The sequence below is a fragment of the Antechinus flavipes genome, chromosome 1 (genome assembly GCF_016432865.1).
Source record: "Antechinus flavipes isolate AdamAnt ecotype Samford, QLD, Australia chromosome 1, AdamAnt_v2, whole genome shotgun sequence".
In the NCBI taxonomy this organism is placed as follows: domain Eukaryota; kingdom Metazoa; phylum Chordata; class Mammalia; order Dasyuromorphia; family Dasyuridae; genus Antechinus; species Antechinus flavipes.
In genome coordinates, this window is record NC_067398.1 from 308289817 (window position 1) to 308302730 (window position 12914).

The window sequence follows — 12914 nt, forward strand, 5'->3', positions numbered from 1 at the left end:
TGTACCTAGCTGCCCCCCTTGGCATTATTCTTAACCCTCAATTTTCCTTACTCCATACATCCAATAATAAGTTGCCAAATTCTGCCACTTTACCTCTGTGTTATATCTGGCATCCCATCTCTTCTCTCTCTAATTACACCACTCTCATCACCTCTCACTTGGAATACTGTAATGGTTTCCTGCTTTTTCTTCACTGTTTCTCCCAAACAATCCTCCACATAGCTACTATAGTGATTTTCTTTGGGGGCAGCTCTGAACAAGTCATTTTTTTATTTAGTAAATTAAAGTGGCTCCCTATTACCTTAAGTATCAAATATAAAAAAAAAAAACTGACTTTTGATGTCCCTCATAACCACACCTCAACCTTTTCAACTTACTTTTTTCCCCCTCTGCTCTGTGGTCCAACCAAAATAGAATTCTTTCTGTTCCTCACACATGACATTTCATTCTCATCTTTGCATACATGAAATGTCCTCCCTCCTCACCTCCACTTCCTTCCAGACCTTTGGAGCTCAAATACTACTTGCTTTAAAAGGCCTTTCTGATTATTCTCCAGATAGTATTTTCCTTAATTATGGACTTATACTGAACTACTTCTTTTGTATGTATTCCTATTATACTATTATATAATTTGTATGTATTCATGTTATACTATATATACATATGTATATATGTGTGTATACTATTCTTTGTATATACTTCTGCAAGTACAACTTAACTTCCCTAATAAACTATAAACTCCCTGAGAACAGAGATTGTTTCATATATTTTTTTGTCTTTATATCCCCAGCATCTAACAGAATGTCTAGCACATAATAGACATTTAATACAGGCTTAGTAGTTGGTCACCTTGAACAATAAGAAAGTACAAGGAAAACTGCTTGTATGTATATATTCAGCATATATCTATATCATACTTTGAAAATCCATGCTCAAAAAAACAGTGACTAATAGAGACATAAATTTAGTTTCTTTCTTAATTTTCAAAGCAACAAATCTCTACAGATAAGGAGAGAGGAACAGCTCTTTTCCTTTTCTTCCTTGTGAGTAGCCAGATTGTAATACAAAGGGAAAACTAGACCCACTGAAAGCTTAGAATCTTTTAACTAAGAACTTTATACCTTGGCACAGTGTGTTACTGGAAAGGAGAAATCAACCTTCTCTGGAAAATCATCAGACCAAGAGGGAAAGAAATTCTACCCAGCTAAATAAATACACAATGAAAAGAGACACTTTTGATACTACCCATTAGTTTTACTTCACAAATAGCCCAAAAAAGAGAAAAATTAACTTTGAAAACTGTCCTTGTTTGGAGATGGAGGAAGAATAGCTGCTTGGTCTCCTGCAGCAAAAGGCTGACTGAGCTCAGATTTCAAAACTTTGAGGAGGTTTTTCCTCTTCCTCTCCAACACGAACATTTTTGCAGTGATTAGATCAATGAAACCTTTGTGTTTTACCTTTATGGTTCTTTAGTCCTTTCGGTTATAGATGCCTATGGTGGAACAAATTTTTGTTATGTAATAGCCTAGGGACTTCCCCTTTAGAAATTCTATTTGCACTATAGAGCTTGCTCCCTCATTTATCTTGGCAATGGCCCATTGCACATGGCTTGAGACTAGTCCATAGGAAGACTTCCAATAGACACGTAGAGAATGGGATGGAAGAGGGGAGATTGGGAACAGAAAGACCACCTAGAAGACTTAATATTACAAGAGAAATCAGAAGCAATAAGAGTTTGAACTAGGTGGTCATGTGAACTGAGAGCAGAGTGGGGATGCTTTGTAACAAATATTGATGAAATAGAATTTGATGTGTTTTGGCACCAAATGATGTGTTCAGAGTAGTAATTCCTAGTTCCAAATGATGTGTTTGGGGTTATGCACCAAATGTTGGGAGTTGGTCATGTAAAGAATTCACAATGGTGAATTTTGTAAATTACCTTTTTGGTAAATGATAGGTTTATTTAGGAGAAGAGATTACAGAGAAAATGAAGAGATACAATAAACATCAGGAAGGATAAATATGAAATAAAGTTGGGAGATCATATAATTATCAAGGAAAGGGATTTTTAACAATTAATAATGGAAAGCACAAGTTCCCTAGTGGAATTTAAAATTAATTGGGTGAAAGAAATATTCCATAAGGCACGGTGGGAGGATGAGAGAAAAGATAACATGAAGCATGGGGGAAGGATGAAGAAAAAGACATTACAAAGCAGAACACCAAATGGACTGACCCAAAAAAGATTCAGGAAAGATGACATGAGCCATGGACAAGAGTTAAATTGGAAATTTAATCTCAGGGATTTGAAATCATTTGGATTTCTGATGGGACAGAGCAAAGTGGGGCTAACCACAATTTCTACAGAGTGGGACTGTAAAGTTAAACTGATTATCATCAGTGCACTTCCCTGTTTGCCTCAGGGAGTAATCTTATCAGTACTTCAGTCTTTCTCTGCCAAGCCCTCATCATCATTGACAGGGCTTGATTGGAAATAGATGGTAAAGGACAGGAAAGAGTCAAGGCTAACTCCAAAGTTACAAACCTGAATGACTGGAGAATGATTGTGGCCTTAAAAGAAACAGGGAAATTTATAGAAGCTGAGGAGGATAGATATCATTTTGGACACACTGGACTTTAAATGCCACTGGAGATGTCCAGTAGGCACCTGAGAATGTAAGACTGGTATTCAGGAGACAGAGTTGGATATATAAAGAGCCATCCTTATAAGATTGATAATTAAATTTTGGGATATATATCTTAAGATATAGTTCTGAAAGGACCCTAGAAATTATCTAGTCAGAAAAAACTACAAACCATGAATATTGGGAGCGAATAAGCCTTCTTTCCCCTACTCTCCTCTCATCAGGCTGTGTCTGAAATAGCCTAGGCAATAGAATTCAAGGTGGCCATGGTAATTCATAATTTAGAAATAATTTATTTGTAACTGGCCTAGATGGTGTGCATGGCCAGGACGGACCTCCAGTAGCAATCTGGCATGGTTCCGTGCCCAACTGAAGTAGGGACAGCCTTATAAGCATTCTTGTTCACCCTTGCTGGCACCTTTGACATTAAACAGTGACTCAAGTTTTACAACAAGAGATTAGGGGTTTTACAGGAATGAAAGGAGAATCCACCGGGGCAGATGTTCTAACATAGATAGGGATCAGGGTTAGGCGACCACAGTCATGGAACAGATACCCTTAAGAGCATTGTTGATCTGGCCCTTTGAAGTGCAAAAGAAGCCCCCTAATCTAGCTGAGCAAACTTTCTTCTTCTAGCCCGAGGCCTTTGAAGTACGGCGGAAAGGAGGGCCATTTGTCCATTTCATGTCTAAAGATTTCCAATTCCAGGGACAACAATGTGTTCCTAACCAGGGCTACCACTTAATCCAGGCATGCTGACCTTCTCCCCACTCTCACTATGGGGCCCTAACCCATAGGCAAAGTCATACCCCACATTTCTTCTACTCTCTACTTAAGACCAGCTGCCCTAAGAATGCAGAATTGGCATTCATCATCTTGTCTACAGTAATAGAAATTTTTGCTCCTCCTTTTGATCAGTGAGGAGTAAAGGGGTTGGAGTGTGGGGGAACTACACTTAAGGGAGGGTAGTGTGTGACGCCCAGCACAGGAACTGCTGCAAACTACTTGTCTGAGTGAAAGGGACTGAGACATGTACCTACCTGGGCTTCTGCTGCTAATGCTGCTGTTACCACCCCTGTCTCTCCAAGATTCACACCAGTCAGAGAACAAGATTGCCATGGGGAGAAGGATTCTTTCTGCCCTAGAGAAAGCTACCTCCTATTTGGAGAATAGATACAGGGAATTTGATCTGGATTCATTGGTGGGATTTTTGATGCTAAAAGGTAGGGTGACTTCTTTTCTTTTATATAGGTTAGCTAGCAGCTGAAAATGTTTTCACACCTTTCTACTGATGATAAATCTTAGGTACAGAAAATTATCAGGGATTGGAATTTTTACATTTTGGAACTTAGGTACAGGCCTTTTGGTCATTTAGCATCCCTGGCCTTGTTCCTTTTAGTTTTTCAGAAGCACAAGGAATTAAAAAAAAAAAAAAGAAAAAGAAAAAGAAAAAGAAAAAGAAAAGAAAAAATGGAAACTATAAATTCTTTAAAAATGCTGCAGGTCAACTGAGCAGATCAGGATGGATAGTCTCTGTGGCTTATTTTCTTTCAGCTTTATACTAACAAGAGGGGAAGGGGATTCTTTTAATTATTCATGTGAAGAACAAGAATAAGGGCTCTAAGAGGAAAGGGAAAGTTTTCTCAATTAGTAGACACTATAGGCTACTTAGTTGGTCAAAGCCTTTACCAAAGAAGGTGGGAACATGGTAAGAGTTTCTTGACTATGTTTAATGATTTTTTTTATATGAAGAATGAGAAACCAACAATCCTGTAAACTATCTAGTTCAAATTTTTTTACTCAATTTTCCTTATATAAACAATTATCGATTTTTTGTAGCCTCTGATAAAAAAAATAAAAGCAGAGTTGAGCTTTTATACTGTTTCATACTAACCTTCATATTTACCAGCTTCCTACATGTGACTTCATTCATTTTCATAGCAGTGTTCATTGGAAAGAAGAGCACTTGTTTTTAGAGAAATTTTTGGAAAGGGATTTGTTATAGTGCTGAGATCCCCTTGCTTCCAGCACTTTTGTCTCTCTTGCCTTCTGACAAATTTGGAAACTATAAAGTGAGGTGGGGATTGGTACTTCCTGCCTGCTAGAACAATAATGGTGACATTTCAGGGACAACTTTTGCCTAATGAAAAATAGGGATGAGACTAAGAGACATTTCTCTGAATCAGAAGCACACTTATGGAGCAAGTTCTAATTCATCAGCCTGTTCTGTTCCTTCATAGCACAACTAAAAGGTATCCTGGAAAAATGGACTCATGACTCTGTCCTGAAATTCCTGACTTTCAGAATTGAGAATATAATAAAAAGCTTGTCACTAATCATCCCCAGAACCAAAGCTTTCCTCAAAATTGTTGACCTCGAGTACTTCAAAGGTAAGATGAGTGAAGACAGAATTTCTTCAGTTAACATAGGATTTGAAAATATTTTCTAATTCTGAAGGTTATTTCTAAGACAAACTAGTCTAGCCTCCAAGTTTGAATGAGCATGAGCAGTCTATGAAATTGAGTGGACAAACAATCATCCAGCTTCTTGACATATTGGCAGAAGCATAAAATGTGCCTGAGAGGTGGTAATAGAAAGTTTCTCCAATCACAATTGGTTCAGACACTAAAATCTCCCTCTGGCAGTTTCAGGTCTCTACCTGGAAAAATGGGGCCAATGATGGAAACCCAGTTTTGAATAACATCATACATAATGTCACCCTGAGTAGACATAATAACTATTGCTAGTGTAAGGTATCCTTACTTTATTTTTTCTTAATCTTTTTTTAAACATTTTATTTTATAGGATTTTCTTTTTCCAAATATATGCAAAGATAGTTTTCAATATTCTCCTTTGCAAAACCTTGTGAAGAACCCTTATTTTCTAAGCAAACCTGCTTTTTTTCTTAATTAAACATTCCCCCAGGAATGTTATTCTCTTGGACTTAATATGCCCATTAAGAACCTCTTCCTGTTTATGAGAATTGTATTTTCTGATTGATTTCAGCACCATATTTTGAATGGATAGGATTGTCCATAAGTCCCAATTTCTTTGCCGTCAGGGTGCATGAGAGTGCCATGGAAAAGAGCATAGGCTCTAGGGGCAGAGGCCTTAAGTTCAAATTCTAACTGTAATACTTAGTACTTGTGTGATCTTGGAGAAGTCATTTTATCTTCCTGGGCTTCAGTTTCAATATCTATAAAATTATGAAGGTTGGACTAGTTGGTCTCTGATGTTTGATAAGATCACTGATCTTACAAGAAATCTGGGTATGGGATAGGCATGTCTAGAACATCAACGGGATAGAAATCAAATTCTCAAACCAATGTATGTTGGACTATGTGGTTACTGAGCCCATTCCAACTCTCAATTTCTGTGATTTTGTGAGAAGTCACCATAGGCCAGGCAAGAAGCAACTTTGTATTGGGATACAAAGTCAAAAAAATGCAGCCTCTGAACATGAGAGCTAACATTGTAATGAGGGAAACAACATACAAATAATAATTATGTTAGCTAACATTTACATAGTGTCCACTATATGTCAGTCACTGTTCTTATTATTAAGATGTCATTTGGTCCTCGCAACAACCCTGATAGATTGGTGTTATTATTATCCCCATTCTATAGAGGAAAATGAGGCAGAGAGATTAAATGACCTGCCTAAAGTTAAAGAACTGACAAGTATCTGAAGAGAGAATCAGACTCAAATCTTTATCAGTGCAGACTCAGCACTTTATCCATTGTGCCAACTAACTACCCCAAGTAATTATACAAGATGGGTAAGTGGAAGTTAATCTTAAAGAAAAAAAGGAATGGGGCAAAAGCAGGAAGAGGGAGAATATGGACTAGGAAGGGCCTTGCTTTTTGGAAAGTTATATAAAATTACTTTTTTTAAACTGTATCACTGATCAAATCTTGCCCTTTCACTCTGACAGAATTCCAAGAGATTTTGCAGCCAGAGTTTTGGAAACTCTCTCTTTCATGGAGTCACACAAACTCCTCCATGATCTACTCCAAGTTTGACAACTCCAATCGTGTTCCAGAAAAATTAAGTGATTCTTGCATAACACTTTTACTAGGATCCAAGTGAGTTTTATTATTCTTTTTTTCCCCCTGGACAGAAAAGTATTAATAGTTATACTTCCCACACAAACTTTTTTCACAGTACCTGCTTCCATTTCTATATGATATTCAAGTTCATCTTCGGTTTTTGCAATGGCAACAAGGGCCTGTGCCAGCACTACCAGATCTATAGCTCTCCTGAACTTAATTCATTGCTTTTCCCATATAACACCCTGAAACTGTTTGGTTCCCAGAGAGAAGAACAGACAACCATGCAACGTCACTAAGTTCTGCATGGAAATCATGACTGCTCCTAAACAAAGTGGTAAAGAACTGATAAAACAGCTCTCCTATTTCCAAATAGCCAAAATGGTAAGTGCTCAGTGTATCACTTCAGAGGAGCAGAAAGCTGACCAGCAGCACCACACACTGGACAACTGTTCTAATGGGACTAAAAATCAGAATGGGCAAATATGCTTTTCTATGCTAAAAGGAAAAAATATTTTGTTCATATTTTTTCCATATCTATAAGGCACTATAATCTTTTTCTAAGTACCAACAGATTCCGGTTTAAAACATTAACTTAGGTATAACTGTTTGTATCTTCCCATGTTAGTAAGGATCTTTCTAAAACTTTTTGGACTAGCACAAAGAAAAAAAGGTTTCCTTGCTTCCCTGTTCCGTTGAATCTCTATCAGATGTTTCTGATCCAGAATTGAAGAAAGGAAACAATTGTCAAGAACTGAGGTCTCAGCGAAGTATTTTATATTAATTTTTAAAATTCAAGAATTTACTTGGGTATAGGAAGGATTGGCCGTGCATTTTGATAAGAATGGTAATAAGTAGGTGAGTAGATAACATTTGGGTCTTTGTATTAATAGTCTCTCAGACCCTCTTGTAGCTTTTCTTCCAGAAGATAAGAAAGTGTTATTCTTATTCAGCCCAGCAATTACAGGGTCCAAGAGGGACTTTTGCAAAAGGAATCTGAGCAAAAGATCTTACCTTAAATACAGGGACAATCTAAAATGATCTCAAAACTATAACTTTTGCATATAAGAATTATTACTCATTGCTACTAGCAATGCTCATTTTAGTGCTTTCTGATTGTCTGTTCCCTAGAAAAAATGCTCAGCTGGCCTGTTCCTTCGATCAAAATACTACATGGATGTCTTTTGTTCTAACCTGATGGAACTGAACTTGAAAATAGAAAAAAGTGGATTCTTATTCCAAAATAAAAGTCTCTTCATGACAAATAGTATGAATTACCTTCCATCCTACAGATAAGTGCAAATTATCTTCCTGCCCTTAAATAAACACACACACACACACACACACACACACACACACACACACACTACTCTACTCCCCTAAACTACTGAAAGAATGAGAGAACTTTTGACTGCCAAGCAACAAAACTTATTGGTGTTAGGGATAAAAAAGACCCAAATTTTAAAGGTTCTTTAGGTTAAAAAGCCAAATCTCATCAGGACTTTTCATCAAAGAAACTATGAATTTCATCAAACACTGACTAAAAGCTCTTAATGGAAGAGGTGATACTAAACTGAAAGTTTAACTAGACTGTGCCTCCAGTTGCTATAGCAAAGATGTCATCTGCCCTATCAACCAAGAGTCTCAGTGACTCAATAGATTCAGGATTATTTAGGTTAGTACTGAAGCCTGGGAACTCAGAGGACATGAAAACAGGAATAGAGGAAGGTTTATGGGAAGATTTAATAAAGGCACCAGCATGTTGGGACGATAATTAATTCCATTTTCTTTTCCTCAGTCATGCTCTGTGGGTTTTCTGGGTATTCAGACTTCTACAAGATCCAATGGATTAAGGCTATTCTCAACTGGCAAAATTATAAGGAAGGATGCTACTGGAAGATTTGTAAGTAAAGTTGACTACTTTAGTGGTAAGGAATTTGAGCAGTTAAAGATAAAGTGCAATCTGGCATATTCCTTCAATGAGGTTCTAAAATCAAGTCCTTGGCTTCCTTTAGAATATCAAATACCATTTCCTTAAACATTTGATAGAGTGATATTGAGAAAATGTGTGTGTGTGTGTGTGTGTGTGTGTGTGTGTGTGTGTGTGTGTGTTGGTTTGGGGTTGAGGAGGTAGAGCCATATTAAGGGAAGCTGATGATTAGCAAGGGCTATAGAGATTTGTATTTAAACACACATACAATAAACAGAAGATCACTAGGGAAATAAGGACTAAAGTATGCAAAATTCAAGGAATGGGACAGTCTGTGGAACCTAGTTGTTAGTCACTACCCTCTACCACATTAGTCTCCTTTTTGATTGTGACATTTTTGGAAATCAAGTGCAGAGAATGGCTTCCAATAAATATAATAAATGACAATGAAGGAGTCAGGCATTCCTCTGAATTCTAAAGAAAAGAAAAAAGCTGTTTCTGTCACACTTACCTCTTGTCACCAGAAGTAATCTTAATGGGAAGTGAAATCCACAGCATCTTGCTACACAGAGAAGAGAGTTAGGAGGCAATATAGACAGATATTACACCCTATACATGATGGTCCCACATAACTTTTCACAACATTAATGACAAATTTTAACTAAAACACACTGCTAAGTCATAAAACTCTGCTCTAATATTGTTAGGCAAATCACCCATTTATAACATGTTCTATGGAACACTCCTCTTTGATGCCATTTCTCTTATCATCATCTTTATGAAGAATGAATTAAAGGCATTCAGTGGGTGTAGGCCTATACTCATTACTGAAAGCAAGAAATAGGAGATTCATAGACCTAAAACTATATTACAAAGCAATAGTCAGCAAATCATTTGGTACTGGCTAAGAAATAAAGTAGTAGATCAGTGGAAAAGGTTGAATTCACAAGACACAATAGCCAATGACAATAGTAATCTAGTATTTGATAAACCCAAAGCCTCTATCTTCTGGGAGAAGAACTCACCATCTGACAAAAATTGCTAGGAAAATTGGAAAATAGTATGACAGAAATGAGGCATTGACCAACACCTAACACCCTATATCAAGATAAGTTTGAAATGGATTCATGATTTAGACATAAAGAGTTATACTATAAGCAAATCAAGAGAACAAGGGATAGTCTACTTTTTATATCTATGAAAAAGGAAGACATTTATGGCCAAAGAAGAACTAGAGAAAAAATAGGAGATTCAGGATCAAGGTTTTAGTCTCTAGAACTCTTAGGACAAAAGGGCAACAAATTTAAGAAAAGCAAGTAACTCACTGTGAGTGAGTAACTTTTGAGACAAAGATTTTATTTGGAGAATCATGATAATGGTGATGATTCTTCATCATAAACTTTTACTGACTGCAATAAGTGCAGTAAGATTTCCACAAATATCAGAGACCTACCTCAATACTTGATGTTCTATCCAATAAACAGATAGGATATAACATTATAAGAAGAGAAGCACTTTCAAGGAAGCAAGGAACTGAGCTCAAGGCTTTACAGTGAAATTTCTTAATTGAAATTGTTCCTATGAAGTTGTGAAAGGAGTTGACAATAAGGAAGAATTTTAAAGAAGGAAAACTGTGCAAGAAGCAAAACAATTCTAAAACAAAAGTAAGAAGACATGATAATCCCTGACATTTAAGTGGCACTTTAAGATCATAGTCAAAAGTTGAAAACCACAAAAATAAGCACATTGTAGAAATAGAAAAAATTCAAGAAATTATCCACAACAAACTACAATTGATAGAGATGAGAATAGAGAAAGAAAAATGTAATTTGTACACAGTTATGATATTCCTCTCTATTTCTTCTCTCATTAGTTGTCCTTGGAAACCAACCATTAATGAGAGACAATCACCTTGAAGGTAAAATTATTGAAAATAAATAATATGTATTTCAGATTGGATTAAGATTAAATTCAACTGGCAGAATTCTAAGAAAGTATCTTACAGAAGATTTCCTGTCATCTCCTCATACACATATGTTCCATGTTTCACTAAGAAAAACACAATATAATTTGTCAGATATAGATATGTATATTTTCATATATATGCATATGCATATATATATATATATATATATATATATATACACACACACACATCTTTTGCTCCTCTGAAAAGATACATTTAGACTACATTTTTAAAGAAAAAAGTAGAAGTGAGACCATTTCATCAAGCCCAGAAAACTTAAAGATAAAAGACTTGAAGATGAAAAGTGGCAAAGACAACAACATTTGTGATATTATGGGTCTAATTTAAACACTTGCTGTAATTTCTTATTTCTCTAACAATTTGAGAAATTTTCTTTTTTTTTCTTAGCAATTCATTTTCAGGTTTTAGGTTTAAGTAGAGAGCAAGATGTTTGGTCATCTTACTCAGCATTTCTTTAAGAAATACAATTGCTTTTAATGGTCAAAGCAGCTAAAAAAAAAGTGAATGAAATCTAAGTCTTTTCAACACTTCCTTTCTTGTTGGCCATCTAATCAGCCCTCTATCAAAGAATTTCTGCTGCAGTGTACCTGACAAGTGATCATCTAACCTATGCTTTAAAGACTTCCAAAGAGAGGTGATAGACCAGCTTATGAGGAAATCCACTCTACTCTTCAACAGCTCAAAGTTAGGGAGTTTTTCATGACATCAAGCCTATATTTGCTTCTTTGGAGCTTCCATCCACTGCTCCTGGTTCTTCCCTCTAGGGCAAGTAGAACAAGTTTTTTTTGTTTGTTTTTTTTTTCCCCTCCTGTACATCACAATCCTTCAAATAGATGTGACAGATAGCATATCCTTCATCCCAATTCATCTTTCCTCTACATTAAACATGCTCAATTCTTTAAAGTAATAAAGAACTTTTACTACTTCCTTAGTTCCTTAAAGAACTATCCTAATGTGTCATGGAGATATGTCCTTCACTAATCTGGTTGGGCTTCTCTGAATAATCTCCATCTAATTAATGTCCTCCTTAAATGCTGGTACCCAGAATACCTTGCTCCAATGAGATCTGAAAAAGGCAAATTCCAGTAGGATTTTCACTTCCATAGTTCAAGAAGTTTTGCCCCTCCTAATGCTGCCCAAGATTGCATTTTTTGCCTGCCACATCCTGCTTCTGACTCATATTGAACTTGTAGTTCACTAAAACCCCCAGATCCTTTCCAGAACATCTACTAGCTAACCATACTTTCCCCATATCATGTCCTTGAAATTAGATTTTTTGTATTTAAGTGCAAGACTATACATTTATCTTTATTGAATTTTATCATATTAGATTTAGCTCAGTGTTCTAGTCTGTCAAAAACCTTTTGGATCTGAACTCTGCCACCCATTTCACTTTGGTGTCATCTATAAATATAATGCATATAGTCTCTGTTTCTATGTTCATTAATAGAAATATTAAAGAGCATTGGCTCAAACACAGAGGTGTTGGTGCCCTACACTAAAGACCTTCTGCTATGATATCAGTGAACATAGAGTATGCACTTCAGTGTTTAAAAATCAGGCTCTGGGGGAAGGGGGATAAAGGGGGAAAAGAAATGGATTCACATACTTTTTAAGTTTAATCTACATCATTTACATTTTCTTAAGTCTAAATAATCAGCAAAACTACATCAAGCCTTGTTTTATAGTGATTGCATATTTCTGAATTTTAAATCTTGTAATAAAAATTTAACAACTAATTCTTACAAGTTGATGAGAATTGACTCCAGCACATACTTGCATCAAACAATTTCTCAAATATTCTTTGAGTCTACCATCCAATGTATTCTGAATCTATCTGATTTTATTATTGTCTAATCTATATCAAACTATTCTCCACAACAATAGTATGAAATATTTTGTCAAGAGTTTTGCTAAACATATTTAACCTATATTGGATTGTTTGCTCTCTTGGGGAGGGAAAGGGAGAGTGGAGAGGGAGAAAAATTTAGAACACAAGGTTTTGAAAAGATAAATGTTGAAAACTATCTTTGCATGCATTTGGAGAAATTAAATACTATTAAAATTTTTAAAGAGTTTTGCTAAGCTCCAAGTAAACTAGGGCCATAGCATTGAAGTAGCAATAAAAAGCATATCTAATTGTATTGCCTAACAAGGTTCTTTCTCCCCAGGTGGGTGTTCTTCCCGGAATACAGCAGCAGCAGTTGTTTCCTTGGGTGGCTTTCTTTACTACTTTAAGGAAAATTCACCAACCATCAATAAATCCAATTAATACCTTATAACAACAAATCAGCAGCTAAAA

General features: G+C 36.0%; 1 protein-coding gene across 3 annotated transcripts; it reads left to right on the forward strand.

Moving 5' to 3' along the window:
• Positions 1-3586: 3586 nt before the first annotated feature.
• Positions 3587-12914, forward strand: LOC127539785 (UPF0764 protein C16orf89 homolog). 3 transcript variants are annotated; one of them, XM_051964121.1, is made up of 8 exons: positions 3588-3868; positions 4886-5035; positions 6581-6731; positions 6962-7079; positions 7827-7962; positions 8494-8598; positions 10499-10543; positions 12784-12914. In XM_051964121.1, the coding sequence occupies exons 1-8, from the start codon at positions 3676-3678 to the stop codon at positions 12882-12884; spliced, it is 999 nt and encodes a 332-aa protein (XP_051820081.1). In that variant the 5' UTR covers positions 3588-3675; the 3' UTR covers positions 12885-12914. The 3 variants fall into 3 exon arrangements, with proteins under 3 accessions (XP_051820089.1, XP_051820081.1, XP_051820097.1); XM_051964129.1 differs by lacking the exon at positions 4886-5035 and having other exon boundaries at positions 3587-3868; XM_051964137.1 differs by lacking the exons at positions 3588-3868; positions 4886-5035 and adding an exon at positions 6288-6424.

Coding starts and splice junctions, on each gene's coding strand:
- LOC127539785 (XM_051964121.1), top strand. CDS start 3,676: ATGTACCTACCTGGGCTTCTGCTGCTAATGCTGCTGTTACCACCCCTG. Junction 3,869..4,885: donor GGGATTTTTGATGCTAAAAG/GTAGGGTGACTT, acceptor GTTCCTTCATAG/CACAACTAAAAGGTATCCTG. Junction 6,732..6,961: donor ACACTTTTACTAGGATCCAA/GTGAGTTTTATT, acceptor TTTGGTTCCCAG/AGAGAAGAACAGACAACCAT.